The sequence below is a fragment of the Ranitomeya variabilis genome, chromosome 8 (assembly GCF_051348905.1).
Source record: "Ranitomeya variabilis isolate aRanVar5 chromosome 8, aRanVar5.hap1, whole genome shotgun sequence".
In the NCBI taxonomy this organism is placed as follows: domain Eukaryota; kingdom Metazoa; phylum Chordata; class Amphibia; order Anura; family Dendrobatidae; genus Ranitomeya; species Ranitomeya variabilis.
Genome location: NC_135239.1, coordinates 188,423,643 through 188,445,559, shown reverse-complemented (window position 1 = coordinate 188,445,559; position 21,917 = coordinate 188,423,643). Strand labels below are relative to the sequence as shown.

Genomic DNA, 21,917 nt, shown 5'->3' with positions numbered 1-21,917 from the left:
TGTTCCATGGAAGACAAGAATGCAAATTATCTCTCGTATCAGTATCCTAGGATAGGCAACTACCCTACAAGTTAATGTCTGATACTTTAACGAGCCCTGCAGCATGACCTGGGATACATGCCAAGCCAGAAACCATTCTACAGCCTATTTATGAGTATTTGCGCCCACATATCATTTTACGTCTGTCTATCTATTTCTTTTAATATCCATTTTGCACTCTTATAACCTGCCACTTGAGGTGACGTTTTCACCCAGTTTCATGGATCGTCCATGCTGGGTTCCACCATTAACTCACTCTTAGTTGCTGCTGCTTTTGGACAATTATAGCATATTCATAAAAATAAGGTCTGATTGATGCAGGTCTCATCTTCGGGGGTCTACTCTTCTGTCACTGGGAATGAAGAAGTGGCTGAGCATGCATGACTCTCTCCTTTCACTTCTTAGGTGTTCCAAAAATTATCTAAATGTTTGCTCTGGAAAGAGATACACAAGTGCTGCCACCTGTCCATTCCTAGCAGAGCCCTGTCTCGAAGTAGGTAAAGGTAAGAAAGGTGTCATAAATGTCTGAGATGAGGAATACCCCTTTAATACACTATACCATTTTTGGGAATAAACTCTAAGGCCGGAGTCACACAAGCATTTCAAAATTCGGTCTGATGTTCAACCAGAAAAGTAGTGTCATGCGAGCACAATGCGATTTTTAGCAAGTAGCATGCGTATGCAATGTGTCTTTAACATCAGCTTTTACATACAGTAATTCTCTCTCAGTTCCATCTAGTTTACTAACTAATGAAACCATCTTGTATACAGCTATAGGTAGATAGATGATAGATATCATTGAGATATATAATTAGTGCAATGCTTGTGTAGTACATGTATTTAGCCAATAGTTTAAATAAATAAAGCAAAAAAATGGCATGGGGTCTTCCATATTTTTCTTAACCAGCTAAGGGAAAGTCAACAGCTGGGGGCTGATGTTTATAGTCTGTGAAGGGTGTAATAAACTTGGAGCTTCACAGGCTATTAATATTAGCTCAAAGCTTTCTGCGTAGCTTGTACTGGTTATTAAAAAGGGGTGATCCCTCCCAAAATGATGTGGGGTCTATCCTATTATTAATAACCAGCAAAGGCTAGGCAGACAGATGCAGGATGATATTAGTAGCCTCTGAAGGGGCCATGGATATTGTCCCCCCCTCCCAGACTAAGAACATCAGCCCTCAGCTGTTCCAGACATGGCGCATCCATTAGATGCCCTAATTCTGGCACTGGTCTTCCCACTTGCCCTGGTGCGGTGGCAAGTGGGGTAATAGTATTGGGGTTGATGTCATCTGTTTTATACTCACTGACATCAAGCCCAGGGGTTAGTAATAAAGAGACATTTATAAGACACTCACATTACTAACCCCATAGTCAAATGTAATAAAGACAAATACAGAGAGAATTCCTTTAATTGAAATAAGCACACAATGTCCTTTATTTGAAATAAATCTCTGTCCCTCTTTTACCCATTTATGAATATCCAAAGAAAAATAAAAACCAAGAAATCCTCACCTCATCATGCGACGAGACCAACTCCTCTACATCTGGATGCTTTGCTGAGCTGTCACCTAAAATGCAACCACTCAGCTCAGTGTCTCCTTGATGCCAGTCTGTGTGTGAAGAAAGCAGCTTCAGTGCCAAGCACTGACGTCAGTAAGGTGAGCGGAGTTCATCAGCTATGAATCCAATTCACCTCGCTGACATCGCTGCTCGCTGAGTGAGACATTTCTTCACATGCAGCTCATTGTCTCCTGGATGCCACGCTGAGTGGTTGCATTTTAACAAATGGATTATTGGCGGACAGGTGAGGATTTCTTTGTTTTTTTAATTTATCTTTGGATATTAATAAATGGTAAAAGAGGGTCGTGGAGTTTTTATTTCCAATAACGGAATTCACTCTGTTTGTCTATATTACATTTGACAATGGGGTTAGTAATGGGGGTGTCTTATTGATGTCTCTCCCTTACTAACCCCTGGGATTGTTGTCAGAGAACATAAAACAGCTGACATCAACCCCAGTACTATTACTCCACTTGCCACCCCACCAGGGCAAGTGGGAAGTGGAGAGGCTAAGTGCCAGAATTGGCGCAGCTAATGGATGCGCCATTTCTGGCTCAGCTGAGGGCTGATATTCTTTGTCTGTGAGGGGGACAATATGCATGGCACCTTTCTAGGCTATTAATATCAGCCCGCAGCTGTCTGCTTAGCTTTTCTGGTTATTAACAGGGGGGGCGCCACATCATTTTTGTGGAGGTCACCCCTTTTTAATAACCAGTAAACGCTACGCAGACAGGTGTGAGCTGATACTAATAGCCTGGGAAGCTCCATGTTTATTATCCCTTCTAAGACTATAAACATCAGCCCCCAGCTGTCGGCTTTCCCTCAGCTGGTTAAGAAAATTAAAGGGGACCCGTGCCACTTTTTTATTTCTTTATGTTCTATTCTGACTGTGAATGCTGTGAATTTACTTTACTCTGGTGATGATATGTCAGGTTTCCTATAAGATGGGTGCATAAAAATGCGTGTGCCTGTGTTTTTATTTTCTCTCCCACCCATTAACTTGCATTGGTGATTGTGATCCGAAATTTGCATACATTTGCAGCATACTGCATTTTTTTTAATCAGTTCATTCCAATCCGAGCTGATAAAAAAAAAAAAATGCAGCTCAGCACAGAATCATTGAGTAACATTGGTCCTAATGCAATCCGATTTTTTTATTTATTTTTAATCTGATTGGTCTGTTTTATCCGTTATGGGCAAATTGAAACGCCCGTGAACGGATCGTAATGTGTGAACTTGACACTGGTCTCATTTATGCCTATGAAGACCCTCAGCCAGTCCGTACATCACGGTCCATTTTTACAGACGTCTGAATTTGCCCTTAGAAAAATATAAAAGACTCCAGACATTTTGGAAATGCAGTCAGTTTTGTAACAAATGTCCAATTTTGTTCCTTTGAAATGTGATAAACTGAGGGATGCGACAAGAGAAGCCATCACTAAAGCTGTGCGTTCAACCACCGTTATCATGAAAATAAGCTTTTTATTGTGCTGTGTTTCCATTTTTTTCCAAGCTCTGTGTCACATCCTATTTCATTGCTGTTGTCAACTCATTTCAAGTTTGCTGTCCAAAAATATTTACTAGATGTGTCTGCTTTGTACAGCTCTGCTCAGGATGTGGTGGGGATGGATCTGACAATACTAACTGTCCCTATAGTTGTATTTTTTTGCTTACATTTGATCTGCTTTTGTGTTGATTTTGCTTCATTTTTTTTTTCATTTGCCATGCTATTCAGTTTTTGGATTCCAGGAAAACAAAGGTTTGTCTTTTCTTCCAAATGATTATGCATTTTTATTTATGTGAAACCGTTTATACAGTAAGTTTTCTCTTGATGCAGATATACAAGTGCTTCTCACTAAATTAGAATATCATCAAAAAGTTAATTTATTTAAGTTCTTCAATACAAAAAGTAAAACTCATATTGAGTCATTACAGAGTGATTTATTTCAAGTGTTTATTTCTGTTAATATTGATGATTAGGGCTTATAGCCAATAAAAACCCAAAGTTATTATCTCAGTAAATTAGAATAATTAACAAAAAACACCTGCAAATGCTTCCTAAGTGTTTAAAAAGGTCCCTTAGTCTGTTTCAATAGCTCCACAATCATGGGGAAGACAGCTGGCTTGACAGATGTCCAGAAGGCAGTCATTGACACACTCCACAAGGAAGGTAAGCCACAAAAGGTCATTGCTAAAGAAGCTGGCTGTTCAGAGTGCTGTATCCAAGCATATTAATGGATAGTTGAGTTGAAGGATAAAGTCTGGTAGAAAAAGGTGCACAAGCAACCCGGTCTTGAAAGGATTGTTAAGAAAAGGCAATTCAAAAATTTGGGGGAGATTAACAAGCAGTGGACTGCTGCTGGAGTCATTACTTCAAGAGCCACCACACACAGATGTATCCAGGACATGGGTTACAAGTGTCGCATTCCTTGTGTCAGCCACTCATGACCAATAGACAACGCCAGAAGCGTCTTACCTGGGCCAAGGAGAAAAAGAACTGAACTGTTGCTCAGTGGTCCAAGGTGTTGTTTTCAGATGAAAATACATTTTGCATTTCATTTGGAAATCAAGGTCCCAGAGTCTGGAGGAAGAGTGGAGAGGCCACAATCCAAGCTGCTGGAGGTCTAGTGTGAATTTTCCACAATCAGTGATGGTTTGGGGAGCCATGTCATCTGCTGGTGTAGGTCCACTGTGTTTTATCAAGACCAAAGTCAGCGCAGCCGTCTACCAGGAAATTTTAGAGCACTTCATGCATCCCTCTGCCGACAAGCTTTTTGGAGATGGAAATGTCATTCTCCAGCAGGACTTGGCACCTGTCCACACTTCCAAAATACCAATACCTGGTTTAAAAGCAGCAGTATCACTGTGCTTGATTGGCCAGCCAACTCGCCTGACCTTAATCCCATAGAGAATCTACGGGGTACTGTCGAGAGGAAGATGGGAGACACCAGACCCAACAATGCAGATGAGCTGAAGGCTGCGATCAAAGCAACCTGGGCTTCCATAACATCTCAGCAGTTCCACAGGCTGATTGCCTCCATGCCATACCACATTGATGCAGTAATTGATGCAAAAGGAGCCCCAACCAAGTATTGAGTGCATTTACTGAACATACATTTCAGTAGGCCAACATTTCAGATTTTAAAATAATTTTTCAAGCTGGTGTTATAAAGTATTCTAATTTGCTTTTTCTAATGACTTTTGGGTTTTCATTGGTTGTAAGCCATATTCATCAAAATTAATAGAAAGAAACACTTGAAATTGATCACTCTATTTGTAATGACTCTATATAATCTGTGCATTTCTCTTTTGTATTGAAGAACTGAAATAAATTAACTTTTTGATGATATTCTAAATTAGTGAGAAGCACCTGTATGTATCTCTATAGGTGTCACCAGAAATGTTTTCACACTCGCCAGTGAACAACAGGTAATCTATAATGCACTGCTCTCTTGTTGAAACTGGAATCAAGTTAATTATTTTTTAATGGGAAATATTCAATAGGACCTGTCCCTCCATTTTTCATTCCCCCTGCCCCCCTGAGTATTCTGCCTTTATTTTTTTTTTCAAATCCACCATACGGTTCTAGAGATATGGGCCTTTTCATTTAGTGCTGATTTTTAGACATTTTACCAAGAGGGCATTGCTCACAGGATCCTCTGGGGCGTGTCTTTATGCTACTTTGCTTTATTACCCCCTGAGCCACACCCCATAATCATAAAAAATAGCACAAAATATAAAGGTCCATATATCTGAAACCATATGGTTGATATAAAAATAAAAAAAATGAATACTTGGGAGCAGCAGGAATATTCTAAGAACTTAGCCTAACACGTTTTGCCTGATGACTGGTCCTTTTTAAACTCGTAATCAGTTAGTATTTTTATTATGAACAAATACATCGTTAAGGAGTAAACGTCAGCTACCGGCAAAATAAATTGGTTGTACTAAAGCAGACAATCATTGTGTTTTTGTGTTGACTGTAATATTTGTCATTGCCATTTTTCAGTCATTGTGTTGTATCTTTGTCATATCCTTCTCTATTTAATAGAATCACACACAGCAGAGGAGAGTGAAAGGGTTTTCATAATCATACAATGGGAGGTGGGGCATATTTTAAATGTCATCAAGCCCCTCCCCTGAGGAGCTTACTCAACTTATCTGAATAAAAATAAAAATATCATGAGCAAAATATGTTGTTTACTACCAATGTATTAGGCTGGTTTCACACTTGCGTTTTGATCCGCAGCGTTTTAGCGCTAAAAAACGCATGCGTTTTTTTCCCTATACTTAACAGTAAAAACGCATGCGTTTTTTTTAGCATGCGTTTTGACGCGTTTTCAGCAACGCATGCATTTTTTGACGCATGCGTCCAGTTGCAGAAATGCAACCTGTAGTAATTTCTAGCGGCGTTTTTTTGTGGCAATGTAAACGCATGCGTTTTTAAGCACATGCCTTTGCTTGCGTTAAAAACGCATGCGTTTTTATAGAAAAACACAAGAAAACACAAGAAAAAACAAGAAAACCCTAACCCTAAACACAAGAAAAAACAAGAAAACCCTAACCCTAGTAACCCTAGGGATCCTAACCCTAACCCTAACCCTAGGGATCCTAACCCTAACCCTTAGGGTTAGGGTTAGGATCCCTAGGGTTAGGGTTAGGGTTAGGGTTAGGGTTAGGATCCCTAGGGTTAGGGTTAGGATCCCTAGGGTTACTAGGGATCCTAACCCTAACCCTAGCTATTTCTGTTTATAGTGGGTTTTCTAGTTGATTTTGATGATTGGCAGCTGTCACACACTTCTCAGCATGCGTTTAAAAAACGCAAACGCAGGAAAAAACGCATGTAAACGCTGCAAAACGCTGCGTTTTTTTTCTGCATGCAAAAACGCATGCGTCTAAAAAAACGCAGCGTTTTGCCGCGTTTACATGCGTTTTTTCACCACATGCGTTTTTTTAAAAAACGCTGCAGATCAAAACGCAAGTGTGAAACCAGCCTAAAAGAAAGTGTCATAGTGTTAAAGATATTGTCCACTTTTGGGGATTTTTTTTTTAATTAATTGCATGTGTTTGGGCTAGAATCAATTTTGTCATTAACAATTATGCATCATTTGGTTTTTACAGACTTTGTTGCTGTGCATGTTAAAATTTGATGTTGTCTGTGGTCATAAATCCGCTGAGAGAAGCTCAGAAAAAGACAGATAAAGTTAGAAGCTCTCTGTGAGGCAAGCTGACTGATTATCAGTTAACTCTTTCAGCATCCAGAAATAGACAGGACAACACAGAGGCTGTAAAAGGAAAGCGGTGCAATATTTTTAATGGAATCCAACAGCAAAAATGATTTTTAGCCCCAATTACATGCATTTAAGTAAAAAAAAAAATGTTATCCTGTCTAATAAACTAAATATAACATGTTAGAAAATAAAGTTTCATGTGGTATTACTTCAGTGGCCATTCTAACTAGATGTGTGAAAAGCCTTTTAACTATCAGACCTGTATAATAATTTCTTTGAATTCCATTCTAACTCTTTTTTTTGCTTTAAATCCATACCAGCATTGCAAGCTGCATGTAGACGGACAATCATTGGGCCCCTATACAGTTCATATTAATGATAGGACGAGAAGATGTGCAGCCGACTATGACAGTTTAGACCCGCACATCAATGCCTTGAGCCATTGAATAACCATTTGCTCATTCATCAGCTGTATCCTGCCATATTTACAGGGAAGGAAATAAGTATTTGATCCCTTGCTTATTTTGTAAGTTTGCCCACTGACAAAGACATGGACAGTCTATAATTTTTAAGGGTAGGTTAATTTTAACATTGAGAGATACAATATCATTAATAAAATCCAGAAAATCACATTGTATAAATTATATACATTTATTTGCATTTTGCAGTGAGAAATAAGCATTTGATCCCCTACCAACCATTAAGAGTTCTGGCTCCTACAGACTAGTGAGATGCTCCTAATAAACTTGTTACCTGCATTAAAGACAGCTGTCTAACATAGTCACCTTTATAAAATTAATCAGTCAGACTCTAACCTCTACAACATGGGCAAGACCAAAGAGCTTTATAAGGATGCCAGGGACAAGATCATAGACCTGCACAAAGCTGGAATGGAATTGTGGCACCCCAGGAGTTCGGGTACCACAGTAGTGCTGCCTTCCTCTCGGGGAGGGTAGTGCTATGCCTGGAAACAAGAGGAATCCCTTTGGCAGGTGAATCTTACACACAACATCTTCCAACTCCAGGCCAGAAGGGGGAGCTCAAAACCCTGTTTTAGGGGAATTTCCCTATTTCCATCCTGGTCTGGAGGAGGAACTAGACAGTTGGTCCAGGGAGACCAGAGAGAGCAGACGTCTAAGAGAGACAAATACAGTCTGAAGCAGATAATAACAAGTGAGGAGCAGAGGAGAGATTGAGGGCTCAAGGAGGCTGCGAGTGGGCCTCCTAGAAGCCAGAGTGCAGAGACTGGGAACCTGAGGCTGTGGGGAGCTGCAAGCCCCATAGCAGAACTGGAGAGCAAGGAACTACACGCAAACTGCCCGTATAACACCTGAGGTACAGCAGCAGTCAGAGCCTGGAGTCGCTGCGCCTGAGAACCCAAGAGAACGGCTCAAGCTGCCTACCGTGCAGGTACTGTCCCAGGACAGGAGATAAAGGAGTACCTTGCCAGCAAACTTTAGGGAGCAAGGGACCAGAAAAGCAGCACATAGTGGAAGGCTCCAAACTTGACCCATCAAGGGGATTTCCAATTGTTTCCGGACTGCCTGGACTCCTTCTGTACCTGTTGCTAGTACCCTGGACTGAGGACTGCTACCATCAGTAAACCAGGTAAAACACTGCAAACTCTGTGTCCTCCACTTTTTCGTCAGCATACACCATCCTTGCCACACACACCTTGGGAGCCCTGGGGACCCCGCTTCACCTGTGGGAAGCGTTACAATCTTGCTGCAACAACATCACCCCAGAGGACCCCTTTAAGCAGCGTTGGTCCCTAATGACCGAGCACCACAGGTGGCGTCACGAATAATAGACTTAATTACCAAATATCCTTAAAAGACTGTCCCCATCAGTTTGAGTCCCAGGGCACGGACCGGGTCACAGCACCGTGACCTCCCCTTAAGACCGGACCTGGTACCGAATACCCCAAGCCCTGGTGGGCGACTCATAATACAAAACCATAAGTACGATGCTGGGTGAGAAGGAGACAACTGTTGGTGCAATAGTAAGAAAATGTAAGAAATACAAAATGACTGTCAATCGACATTGATCTGGGGCACCATGCAAAATCTCACCTCGTGGTGTATCCTTGATCATGGGAAAGGTGAGAGATCAGCCTAAAACTACATGGGAGGAAATTGTTAATGATCTCAAGACAGCTGGGACCACAGTCACCAAGAAAACCGTTGGTAACTCATTACACCGTAAAAGTTTAAAATCCTGCAGTGCCCGCAAGGTCCCCCTGCTTAAGAAGGCACATGTGCAGGCCCGTCTGAAGTTTGCCAATTAACACTTGGATGATTCCGTTAGTGATTGGGAGAAGGTGCTGTGGTCAGATGAGACAAAAATTGAGGTCTTTGGCATTAACTCAACTTGCCATGTTTAGAGGAAAAGAAATGCTGCCTATGACTCAAAGAACACCATCCCCACTGTCAAGCATGGAGGTGGAAACATTATGTTTTGGGGGTGTTTCTCTGCTAAGGGCACAAGACTACCTCACTGCATCTTGGGAGAATAGATGGAACCATGTACCATAAAATCCTGAGTGACAAACTCCCTCCCTCCGCAAGGACATTAAAAATGGGTAGTGATTGGGTCTTCCAGCAAGACAATGACATACAAAGGAGTGGCTCAAAAAGAAGCTCATTAAGGTCATGGAGTGGCCTAGCCAGTCTCCAGACCTTAATCCCATAGAAATCTTATGGAGGGAGCTGAAGCTCCGCGTTGCCAAGTGACAGCTTCAAAATCTTAATGATTTAGAGATGATCTGCAAAGAGGAGTGAACCAAGATTCCTCCTGACATGTGCGCAAACCTCATCATCAAGTACAAAAAAAGTCTGACTGCTGTGCTTGCCAACAAGGGTTTTGCCACCAGGTATTAAGTCTTATTTGTGAAAGCGATCAAATACTTATTTCTCATTGCAAAATTCAAATAACTTTATAAAATTTATACAATGTGATTTTCTGGATTTTATTTTTGATATTCTATCTCTCAATGTTAACATTAACCTACCCTTAAAATTATAGACTGTTCATGTCTTTGTCAGTGGGCAAACTTACAAATTTAACAAGTGATCAAATAATTATTTCCTTATTTCCTTCACTTTACAAGGGCTCATATTCATAAACGAGCATTTTCACAAAAGCTTGTTTGGGCTATTAGGGTAAGTTTGCACTAGGTGTTTGTTTTTAGCGGTTTTTTTTTCTGTAGCAATACCCGATCTCTTGGCAGGAAAGAAGCTGCAGAAAAAAGCATGTTTTTCTTGCATTTTTTGATGCCTTTTTTGTGCATTTTTTGCTGCGGTTTTGGCTTGTTAGATTTGTCTCTTGTGCATGCTGATAAAGTTTCGTTTTGAAAACAAAAGTCGTATTACATAGAATCAGGTTTTGGCACAAAAAACGCAGCAAAATCTGATATCACCCATTAATTTCAATGGATGAAAAATGCTGAAAAAACGTGCAAGAAAACTATTCAAAGCACAAAATCCCGATGGCAAAAAAAACAAACAATGTGTGCACATGAGATTTCTGAAATCTCATAGACTTTGCTGGTACTGTAAAACACAGTTGAAAATTTGCATAAAAAATGCATTAAAAATGCTGCAAAAAAATCTAATGTGAACTTAGCCTTAAGGCCTACTGGACAGCCTGTGTCTAACGAAATTCTGAGTGTTCAAACTTTCTTTCCAGACATAGTTACACAGTTGGCATGGTTGAAAAAAAGACACCTGTCCATCACATTTAACCAATGGATGGGAAAGGATATAGGGAATTGGGGAATAGATATATCCATAATGCATGTACTTGCCTTAATAGAACCAATTTTTTTCCTCCTGATCCTGAGTGCTGATGGACTGGATCAACATTCACAAGAAGAATTTTATACATGCACATAAGTATTTATTTTCTTCAAGTTTCTCAACCTTCTTTATTTTGTCAGTGAAAATCAGACAGCACTTGGCTGCCATTCGAGTGCTCTCCGATTTTATTTTTTATTTTTCACTGACCCATAGACTTGCATTGCAGATTTTGGTTTGACACACTGAGCAAAATCGGACAAGTCTTAGATTTTTTTTTTTTCCGCGGACCACTCGATCCAAGTAAAAAATCTGACATGTGCACAGCCCCATAGAATATCATAGCAAGAAAAAGGAAAAGTCAGCTCACCCAACTGGGGCCAGGGATTCAAGACACTGACAGGTCAGCAGTGCAGCGGGAATATCAATCAAGTGAAGAAAAAAGGATCCAGCTCCTCATGCAATGACTAATGACCTTAGGGTCTGAAACGCGTCTGCCAGTGTGAACTCCCCCCTATAATAATAATAATAATTTTTATTTATATAGCGCCAACATATTCCGCAGCGCTTTACAACTTATAGAGGGGACTTGTACAGACAATAGACATTACAGCATAACAGAAATCACAGTTCAAAATAGATACCAGGAGGAATGAGGGCCCTGCTCGCAAGCTTACAAACTATGAGGAAAAGGGGAGACACGAGAGGTGGATGGTAACAATTGCTTTAGTTATTTGGACCACCCCTATAGAGATAGTTGCTATTATGCTGTTACAATGGATTTTAAGAATTTTCAATAAACATTCGTTTTATGGGATTTCTGGAGCTGGATCCTTTTTTTTTCTCTCCATAGAATATCATAGGTACTAGTGTTATCTGTGAAAACCACGGATAGCACTCGAGAAAATCAGTCGTATGCACGAGCCCTTAGAAGTCTCTTTGCGCACTAAGTAAATGTAATTCTTTTAGGCTTTCCTCCTAACTAGGGATGGGCAAACCTGAACTGTAAAGTTCGGGGTTCGTACCGAACACCTAGTGTCCGGTACCAAACACTGGCTTCTTACCGTAAGTACGTTGTGTTACTATTTGGGTTAGGCAGACTAATAAAGCATATTGAAAGGCTGCAGTGCAGCCAATTAACAATCTTTAAGGCTGTGAGCACTTCCGGTTCGGTCACTATTGGCATGGCTGTGATTGGCCGGTGCAGCACATGACCTGGCCTGTTATGGTCCGGTGACCTTGGAGCCGCATGAGACTTTCTCAGGAGTGGTGGAACCTGTACTGACCGCAAACCCTAAACTGACACCACAACTAGAAGTAGCCGTGGGATGTACCTAACATATCCTAGACACCTCGACACAGCCGGAGGACTAAATACCCCTATAGATGGAAATGGGAATCCTATCTTGCCTCAGAGCAGAACCCCAAAGGATAGGCAGCCCCCCACAAATATTGACTGTGAGTATTAGAGGAAAGACACACGCAGGCAGAAAACAGGATTTAGCAAAAGAGGCCACTCAAGCTAAATAGGAAAGAATAGGACAGAATGCTAAGCGGTCAGTATTAAAACCCATGAAAATATCCACAGCAGATAATACAAAAATTCCACCATCTAACTAAAGACATGGAACGTATATCTGCATCTCCTGAGAATCCAACTTGACTGAAAAAATCCTGATACAGTCTGAGCTGGACAAGAAAAAACAATGAATAGCACTGATTTGTAAAGCACACAGCATGTGTGCTGAAGAAACAAAAACCAGACACTTATCTTTGCTGATTTGGCAGCAGGGCAAGGGGAACCAGACTGAGATCCATAACCTCCAAGAACAATGGACAACTGGCAAGGACTAATGAATCCTGCAACTTTAAATACCCCAGTCAGTACTGCAATCAGCAGGGACACCTGACGAGGATTGCAATCCAGAGACAACTGCATTACCACCAACAACCACCGGAGGGAACCCAAGAGCAGAATTCACAACACTGGCCTAATGTTGTGAAATAAGATAGTAAAAAAAAAAAGTGTGGCTGCCCACTATTTTTATAACCAGCCAAGGGAAAGTAGGATACTGTGAGCTGGTTTAATTATGCTGGGAAGCAAACAATATCCATTCACCTTCCCAGCCTACTAATATCAGCCCGCAGCTGTCTGCATTGCATTTGGTGCTGATTAAAAATGGGGGGGGGGGCAAAAAAAAATAGTGGGGTTCCCCCTATTTTAATAACCAGCAAAGACTAAGCAGAAAGCTTCAGGCTGACCATCCCTCAGCCACCCCGGAAATTGCACATCCATTAAATGCATCAATTCAGGCGCTTGGCTCTTCCCGATTGCCATGGTGACATCAAGCCCATCGGTTAGTAGTGGGAAGGTGTCCGTCAGGCACCCCATTACTAACCCTTTAGTCAAAAGAAAGAAACACACACATACAAAAGTTCTTTATTTGTAAAAATCACTCCCCTACAAGTTCCATCTTTTACTCCATTATTACAAAAAAAAAGAAAATAAAATCCACAGGGGTCCGCCACAATCCAGATGGAGATCCTACGATGATGCCTGTCTTCCTCGTACAGTCTATGGAGCCACATTCAAAAAACACAGCTCTATTGACTGGAGCAGCAGCCACTGCCGGGACTAATGCTGTACTCCTCAAAACTCAGCCCCTCTGTACTGAGGTGATATCAGTAAGGTTACCTCAGTAACCTCCATTCACAGTTCAATGATAAGCGGTGACGTCACCGCTCGTCATCATGCCAGTACTCGCACTGTCCTAGTGAGAACCGGATGCTGTTAACTGAGGTAACCTTACTGCAGTCACATAAGTCAACAGCAGTGGATTCTCATGAGGGTAGCACAAGTGCCGGACTGATGAGCAGTGGTGTAACCTTTCGGTTACATGAGTTCACAGCCATCAGGTCTCATGGCAGTTTTGAGGCCCAGAAACCTTAGCCTTTAAGAGAGACTTCAAGATTACTGGAGTTACCAGCTACTGGAGCACCTGGAGGCTGTGAACTCTGGTAACTTTAGTTCATAGCCTCCAGGAGTCCAAGCAGCTGGGACTCAAGTTAAAGTTTCCCTTAAAAGCTCCCTTAAGGTTTCCAGGGCTCATAGCTGTCAGGAGACCCGGAGCTTGTGAACTCAGGTAACCTTAAGGCCTCAGTTCAGTTCACCTCAGTTTACAGTGGCCGATTCTCATGAGGGTAGTGCGAGTGGCGGACTTATAAAGAGTGGTGATATCATCGCTTATCAGTCCGGCACTCGCACTGCCCTCATGAGAACTGGCCGCTGTGAACTGAAGTAACATTACTGATGTCTCCTCCATTCACAGAGGCCGGGTCTCATGGAGTACAACATGAGAACCCTCAGCAACTGCTGCTCCAGTGTATGGAGCTTTGTTCTCTGAAGGGGGCTCCATAGGCTGGATGATGAAGACTGGGATCATTGTGGGACCTCCATTTAGATTGTGGCAGACCCCTGTGATACTTCCATTTGGATTGTGGCAGACCTCTGTGGATTATTTTTTTTCGTAATAAATGGGTAAAAGAGGAAACTTGTAGGGGAGATTTTTTTTATAAATAAAGGACGTTTCAGTGTGTCTATTTCTTTTGACTACAGGGTTATTGGGGGAGTCTGATAAAAATCCTCTCCATTACTAACTCCTGGACTTGGTGTCAGTGGACATTACACAGCTGACATCAACCCCAAAACCAATACCCTGATTGCCACTGCACCAGGGCAGTTGGGAAGATCAGAGGCTAAGTGCCAGAATTGGCACATCTAATGGATGTGCCATTTCTGAGGTGGCTGAGGGCTGGCCTTATTATGCTTGGAAGGGGCCAATATCCATGAATTGTCCTAGTCTTTTAATATCAACCCTCATCTGTCCCCATGTCAATTTTTTAAGGACCCACCATTTTTAATAACCAGCAAAGGCAAAGCAGACAGCTGTGAGATGATATTAATAAGCTGGAAAGGTGCATGAATATTGGCCCCTTCCCAGCATAATAAGACCAGCTCACAGCTATATGCTTTCCCTTGGCTGGTTATAAAAATAGGGGGGACTGCATCTTTTTTCATTTATTTATTAATAAGTACAGTAAAATATACACACAAGGCACTGCTTCACTCTTCTACCTGAACCTCCGCCTCCTGGTTCAAGATTATTTTGTTTTTTTATTCAATGTAATGTTAAGTAATTTTCCTATCCACATTTGATTTCAGGGCAATTGTACAGTTCTCACCCTCATTTTGTTTCCATTTGCAGCCACCTAGCCCTTACCACGACCATTTTATGGCCATTTTACAGCACCAAAGTTCAGGTCCCCATTGATTTATATGGAGTTTAGGACCTGGGTAAAGTTTTGGTACCCAAACCAAACTGTTTTCTCAAGTTTGGCCCAACTCACCGAATCCGAACTTCCACGGGTCCGCTCATCCCAGGTCCTAACTAATATGCTCCATTCACCTTATCAGTTTTGTGGCTGTTCTTTGTACCTTTTCTAACTTTGGTGCATCTTCTTTGAAATGGTGACCACCTGTCCCACAAGAATCAGGAAACCCTTCTTTTCACTTGTCAACGGTTTCTGCAGAAATCAATGTGTTTAAACATATTAGATAAACAACGGCACTAGTTTTTTGGGGAAAATGGTAATTTACAAAAAGCACAAAAGCATTTTGATTTTTGCAAAGTATTGTCCCTGCCGCTTAAAAAAAAAAAATCATATTCATTTATTTAATTGCTGTTATTTTCTGCATGTTAAATGTGTCCCATCTTAACTTGTTCTGATGGTGCTTAATTGTTTTGTGTGTTTTTGATTTACAAATTATTTCTAGACACTTTGAGCTCACATTAGTCACAGAGCACCAAAAATGAATTAATGTCCTTTATTATGTTAGTTTTGACTGTGTGTTTTAGATTGTGAGTAGTTAGTAATATTTCTCTAGATTGCTACAATATGGCAAGAGTTATATAGTTTTATAGCGTTTTTAGTTCAAATTGTAGTTTTTCCTGCTCACTGGTGGCTCCTTTGGATACACCACTTATAAGATCTTTCTATTTGTGTTCTTCTAGCACTTGCAGTTGACCATCCAAGCCCTTCAAGATGAACTGAGGACTCAGAGGGACCTTAACCATCTTCTTCAACAAGAAAGTGGGAACCGAGGGGCTGAGCATTTCACAATTGAACTCACGGAGGAGAATTTCAGAAGGCTTCAAGCAGAGCATGACCGGCAGGCCAAAGAACTTTTCCTTCTTAGAAAAACCTTAGAAGAAATGGAACTAAGGATAGAAACACAAAAACAGACACTAAGTGCCCGTGATGAGTCCATCAAAAAGCTTCTTGAGATGCTTCAAAGTAAAGGATTGCCTTCAAAGGGAATGGAAGAAGAAAATGAGAAAACAAGAAGAATATTAGAGGCAGAGTCACAGCTTAACCATTTAGAAGTGCTTCTGGATCAAAGGGATAAAGAAAATATTCATCTAAGAGAGGTAAGGGACCTGTTTTATTTTCCTCTGTTTTCCCAGGTCTTCAAGAGAAATTAGGGCATGTGGATATTGTAGAAGGGGAAACCACATTTAGGCCAGGGTCACACTTGCGAGTTCAATGCGAGAAAGTTGCGCGAGTCTCTCGCATCAATACCCGGCACTGCTGCCGGCACTCGGGAACGGAGCGTTCAGCTGCATGTATTTCTATGCACCTGAACGCTCCGGTCCGAACCGCCAGCAGCAATGCCAGGTATTGAGGCGAGAGACTCGCGCAAATTTCTTACATTGAACTCGCAAGTGTGACCCCCGGCCTTAAATGAGTTTTCTGTCTGGTGGCAACAAATTGAAGATTCATCCACAGGATAGGTCATCAATGTTGCATCAATGGGGTCCCACATCTGGCATGCCCACTGATGAGCTTTTTTTTGATCCAGTAGATGTAAAAACATGGAACGTTTTTTTTCTTCATTAAAAATGGCGGTCTAATCCTGTGCAAGAAGCACTTTATATAGTTAGATCGTACCTGCTCATTTATACAGACTTTACATTACTGAGGCCAACCACCTTGACGACACATATCTGCCATCCAGAAAATAATCTCATAGTTTCTTACAACACATATATACGGTATATATACATATATTTGTACTTAAACCCAACAAGCCACATTTCTTCTGTTTGTTAGTACTGATATTAATTTCTACCGCTCTAGGAATATTTTGTGAGCTATGGCATTTTAGAACCTTATGTTACTGAATACCTGGTCAAGAGACCCGTGTCTTTTTGCTTTGCAACATGAGTGATGATCTGAACTTTTAAAGTCATTTGGAATTAAAGGCTGGAAAGGAGGCAAAGTTAACATTCTGCAATATGAAACAGAGGACGAGGTGAACATTTTTTCCTCTTACAAAAATAGTAAATGACCAATCTATTTTTCATCGGTTTGTGCACTTTCCAATGATGAATTAAATGAAATAGCAGTGACTTTGGCCTTGGTTCCCACTAACCTGTAAATAGAGATTATTTGTTACATATTTTTCTCATTTTACTTGTCTTTAAATGTTCTCTGTAATTAATATGTTTGTGAATCTAGTACGAAAGGTCCTCGTTCTCGTGTGAAATTATGCTAAATTTCCAAAAACTCTGCAGATGCTTTTGCACTGGACGCTTTCCCAAATATCAAAACTTACCAGTGCTCATGAATCTTCCTTTTTCGTTATGCAGTGTTTCACTAGTTAGAGCAGCAGTTTGTTCTTCAGAGCAGATGCAAAGTGGAAGATGCAAACATATCTTGTAATATATTTGCAGAATTACACTGCAGTCCATTTTGTTACTTCTGTATGGAGCGGCCCCCAGACGCAGGATGGCGGGGTACTTGGTACCGGGTCTCTCGGTTCTGAGGATGTCACGGTGGCCTGACCCGGTCCGTGGTCCTGCTAAGGGGCACCCAATAAAAGGTGAAGGTAGTGGTGTAGGTTGCGGTAAGTAACGAGGACACAGGGTTGCAGTCTCTTTACCTCTTTACTGAAGGCTTCGGCATCCGCAATCCAGAGCACTGTTAACTGGGCTGGCTGAGACCGGCCGGTCCGAAGGCACATCCAGAGTTCCCTTTGCAGGTGGAAATCAGTGCCTACCTACTAGCGCCTGGGTGTTGTAGTACTTCCCTGCTGAGCACCACGGGATAGTCCTCACAACTGTCGTGTGTGTTTCTGTTCTTTCTCTCCGTACTCCAGATGATATTGATAGGACGCACCCGTATGACGGGGTAGGCCTGGAGTTATTTTAGAGGGACCCTAGAGACGCCCCTCTCCCACAATTGCCTCCGTTGTCTTCATTAGGTGTAAAAGGTGAGACAGCCAACCTAGAGTTAACTGCCCTGCCGTTGGTTTGAAGTAATGCGTGGAGCCCAATACTTCCTCGGCATTCCGGCCACCGGCTACGCGCCTCAGTAGGATGTTGCCGATCTCGGGGCACGACTCCTACTGGTTCTATCGCCTTTGTGCTGTGATCTCGTTTCTCACTTCTCCACAATAAACCTCGCTTCTTATCCTTTCTTAAGATACCGCCGCAATGAAGTGCAGGTGCAGCTCCGTAACGATCTGTCCTTTTCGCTAGGCCTCTGTCAGGATCCCACCCCTGACAGGGACCCCCCTGAATCTTCCCAAGCAACCTCTTCTCTCACTGGGTGTTGCCTGGGCAAAACCCAGTCAGCTTCTCCCTAACTTCCTATCCAGCCCCCAGTTTTACCAGATTGTGAGGAGTGGCCTAATCATAGAACCCTTTGCTCCCCCTGGTGGCCAGAGTGTGAAGTGTAATGTGTGACTGTGATACCTGGTCAGGTGAACTCCTTAAGTGCCATCAGACGTACCATCACTCCCCTTAGTGGTGGAGCGACAGTATTGCAACGACCAGGACTCTGGGGCGCTGCACTCCCCCCCCGGTTAAATCCAGTACTCCCGGACTGGGAAAGAAGAACAACAATACATGTTGGCAAAAGACATACAAAATTTTGAAATGCAATTAAACAAGTAGATTTAACAATGCTTCCTGTTGTGAATTCTGTTGTGGGTTCTGCTCTTGGGCTCCCTCCGGTGGTTATAAGTGGTAGTGCTGCTGTTTGTCCTTCACAACAGTCATCAGCTGCTTCCACTTTGGATGGGGCTATTTAGTCTGGCTCCTTCCTTTATTGAGTGCCAGTTGTCCATTGTTTTCTAGGGATCCTTATCTCTGCTTGGTTTCTCCTTCTGGATTGTCCAAATCATCAAAGATAAGTCCTGGCTCTGTTTTTGCAGTCCACATGCGGTGGACTTAATAGTTCTGTGAATTGCTATGTTTTTTCTTGTCCAGCTTTGTCTGTGTTAAGATTTACTCAGCCAAGTTGGAAGCTCTGGAGTCAGAGTTACCCTCCATGCCTTTAGTTAGGTGTGGAGATTTTTGTATTCTCTGTGGTGGATTTTGTAGTATTTTTTATACTGACCGCACAGTACTCTTTCCTGTCTTTTCTTTCTAGGTAGCGTGGCCTCCTGCTAAATTCTGTTTTCAGTCTGCGTTTGTAATTTCCCTCTACTCTCACAGTCAATATTTGTGGGGGGCTGCCTTTCCTTTGGGAATTTTCTCTGAGGCAAGATAGTATTCCTGTTTCTTCCTTTAGGTGTAATTAGTCCTCCGGCCGTGACGAGGTGTCTAGGGAGTGACAGGAACATCCCACGGCTACTTCTAGTTGATGTGTTAAGTTCAGGGTCTGCAGTCTGTCATGATCTCAATGGCAAGAGAACATAGCATCAGCATATATAGGAACTAGCTCTTGGAAGATGGGAACCGAGCTGACCATGAACTAAACCTAACGCACAACCAGCAGTGGCCGGGTAGCATGCCTACGTTGATTCTAGATGCCCAGCACCAGCCGGAGGACTAAATAATGCTAGCAGAGGAAAATATTAGTCCTAGCTCACCTCCAGAGAAACACCCCGAAAGGAGACAGAGGCCCCCCACATGTATTGGCGGTGAATTAAGATGAAATAACAAACGTAGTATGAAAATAGGTTTAGCAAATTTGAGGTCCACTCACTACATAGCAGAAGACAGAAAGGACACTTTCATGGTCAGCTGAAAACCCTATCAAAACACCATCCAGAAATTACTTTAAGACTCTGGCATTAACTCATAACACCAGAGTGGCAATTCCTGTTTACAAGAGCTTTCCAGACACAGTAACGAAACTACAGCTGTGAACTGGAACAAAAATGCAAAAACAAACATGGACAAGAGTCCAACTTATCTAGTAGTTGTCTAGGAGCAGGAACAAGCACAGAGAGGCTTCTGATAACATTGTTGACCGGCAAGCAACTAACAGAGAAGCAAGGTTATATAGCGACTCCCACATCTTGATGGGAACAGGTGAACAGAGAAGATGAAGACACCAGTTCAATTCCACCAGTAGCCACCGGGGGAGCTCAGAATCCAAATTCACAACAGTACCCCCCCCCTCAAGGAGGGGGCACCGAACCCTCACCAGAACCACCAGGGCGATCAGGATGGGCCCTATGAAAGGCACGAACCAGATCAGAGGCATGAACATCAGATGCATTCACCCAAGAATTATCCTCCTGGCCGTATCCCTTCCACTTGACCAGATACTGGAGTCTCCGTCTGGAAACACGGGAGTCTAAGATTTTCTCCACAACGTACTCCAACTCACCCTCAACCAACACCGGAGCAGGAGGCTCAACGGAAGGCACAACCGGTACCTCATACCTGCGCAATAATGACCGATGAAAAACGTTATGAATAGAAAAGGATGCAGGGAGGTCCAAACGGAAGGAAACAGGGTTAAGAATCTCCAATATCTTATACGGGCCGATGAACCGAGGCTTAAACTTAGGAGAAGAGACCCTCATAGGGACAAAACGAGAAGACAACCACACCAAATCCCCAACACAAAGCCGAGGACCAACACGACGGTGGCGGTTGGCAAAAAGCTGAGTCTTCTCCTGGGACAACCTCAAATTGTCCACCACCTGCCCCCAGATCTGATGCAATCTCTCCACCACAGCATCCACTCCAGGACAATCCGAAGATTCCACCTGACCAGAGGAAAATCGAGGATGAAACCCCGAATTACAGAAAAACGGGGACACCAAAGTGGCAGAGCTGGCCCGATTATTGAGAGCGAACTCCGCCAATGGCAAAAAAGCAACCCAATCATCCTGGTCAGCAGACACAAAACACCTCAGATATGTCTCCAGGGTCTGATTAGTCCGCTCGGTCTGGCCATTCGTCTGAGGATGGAAAGCGGACGAAAAAGATAAATCTATGCCCATCCTAGCACAGAATGCCCGCCAAAATCTAGACACGAATTGGGTCCCTCTGTCAGAAATGATATTCTCAGGAATACCATGCAAACGAACAACATTTTGAAAAAACAGAGGAACCAACTCGGAAGAAGAAGGCAACTTGGGCAGAGGAACCAAATGGACCATCTTAGAGAAACGGTCACACACCACCCAGATGACAGACATCTTCTGAGAAACAGGCAGATCTGAAATAAAATCCATCGAGATGTGCGTCCAAGGCCTCTTAGGAATAGGCAAGGGCAACAATAATCCACTAGCCCGAGAACAACAAGGCTTGGCCCGAGCACAAACGTCACAAGACTGCACAAAGCCTCGCACATCTCGTGACAGGGAAGGCCACCAGAAGGACCTTGCCACCAAATCCCTGGTACCAAAAATGCCAGGATGACCTGCCAACGCAGAAGAATGAACCTCAGAGATGACTCTACTGGTCCAATCATCAGGAACAAACAGTTTATCAGGTGGGCAACGATCCGGTCTATCCGCCTGAAACTCCTGCAAGGCCCGCCGCAGGTCTGGAGAAACGGCTGACAATACCACTCCATCCTTAAGGATACCTGTGGGCTCAGAGTTACCAGGCGAGTCAGGCTCAAAACTCCTAGAAAGGGCATCCGCCTTAACATTCTTAGAACCCGGTAGGTATGACACCACAAAATTAAACCGAGAGAAAAACAATGACCAGCGCGCCTGTCTAGGATTCAGGCGCCTGGCGGTCTCAAGATAAATCAAATTTTTGTGGTCAGTCAATACCACCACCTGATGTCTGGCCCCCTCCAGCCAATGGCGCCACTCCTCAAAAGCCCACTTCATGGCCAAAAGCTCCCGATTCCCAACATCATAATTCCGCTCAGCGGGTGAAAATTTACGGGAAAAGAAGGCACAAGGCCTCATCACGGAGCAGTCAGAACTTTTCTGCGACAACACTGCCCCAGCTCCGATCTCAGAAGCGTCGAC

General features: G+C 42.8%; 1 protein-coding gene across 3 annotated transcripts in view; it reads left to right on the top strand.

Moving 5' to 3' along the window:
- The window catches only part of ERC2 (ELKS/RAB6-interacting/CAST family member 2), a 1,115,226-nt gene that overhangs the window by 121,328 nt on the left and 971,981 nt on the right, over positions 1 to 21,917 (top strand). For all 3 annotated transcript variants that reach the window (XM_077278496.1, XM_077278495.1, XM_077278494.1), the window contains exon 3: positions 15,697 to 16,113. In XM_077278496.1, coding sequence (XP_077134611.1) covers positions 15,697 to 16,113 — 417 coding nt within the window. The remainder of the gene's footprint in view (positions 1 to 15,696; positions 16,114 to 21,917) is intronic.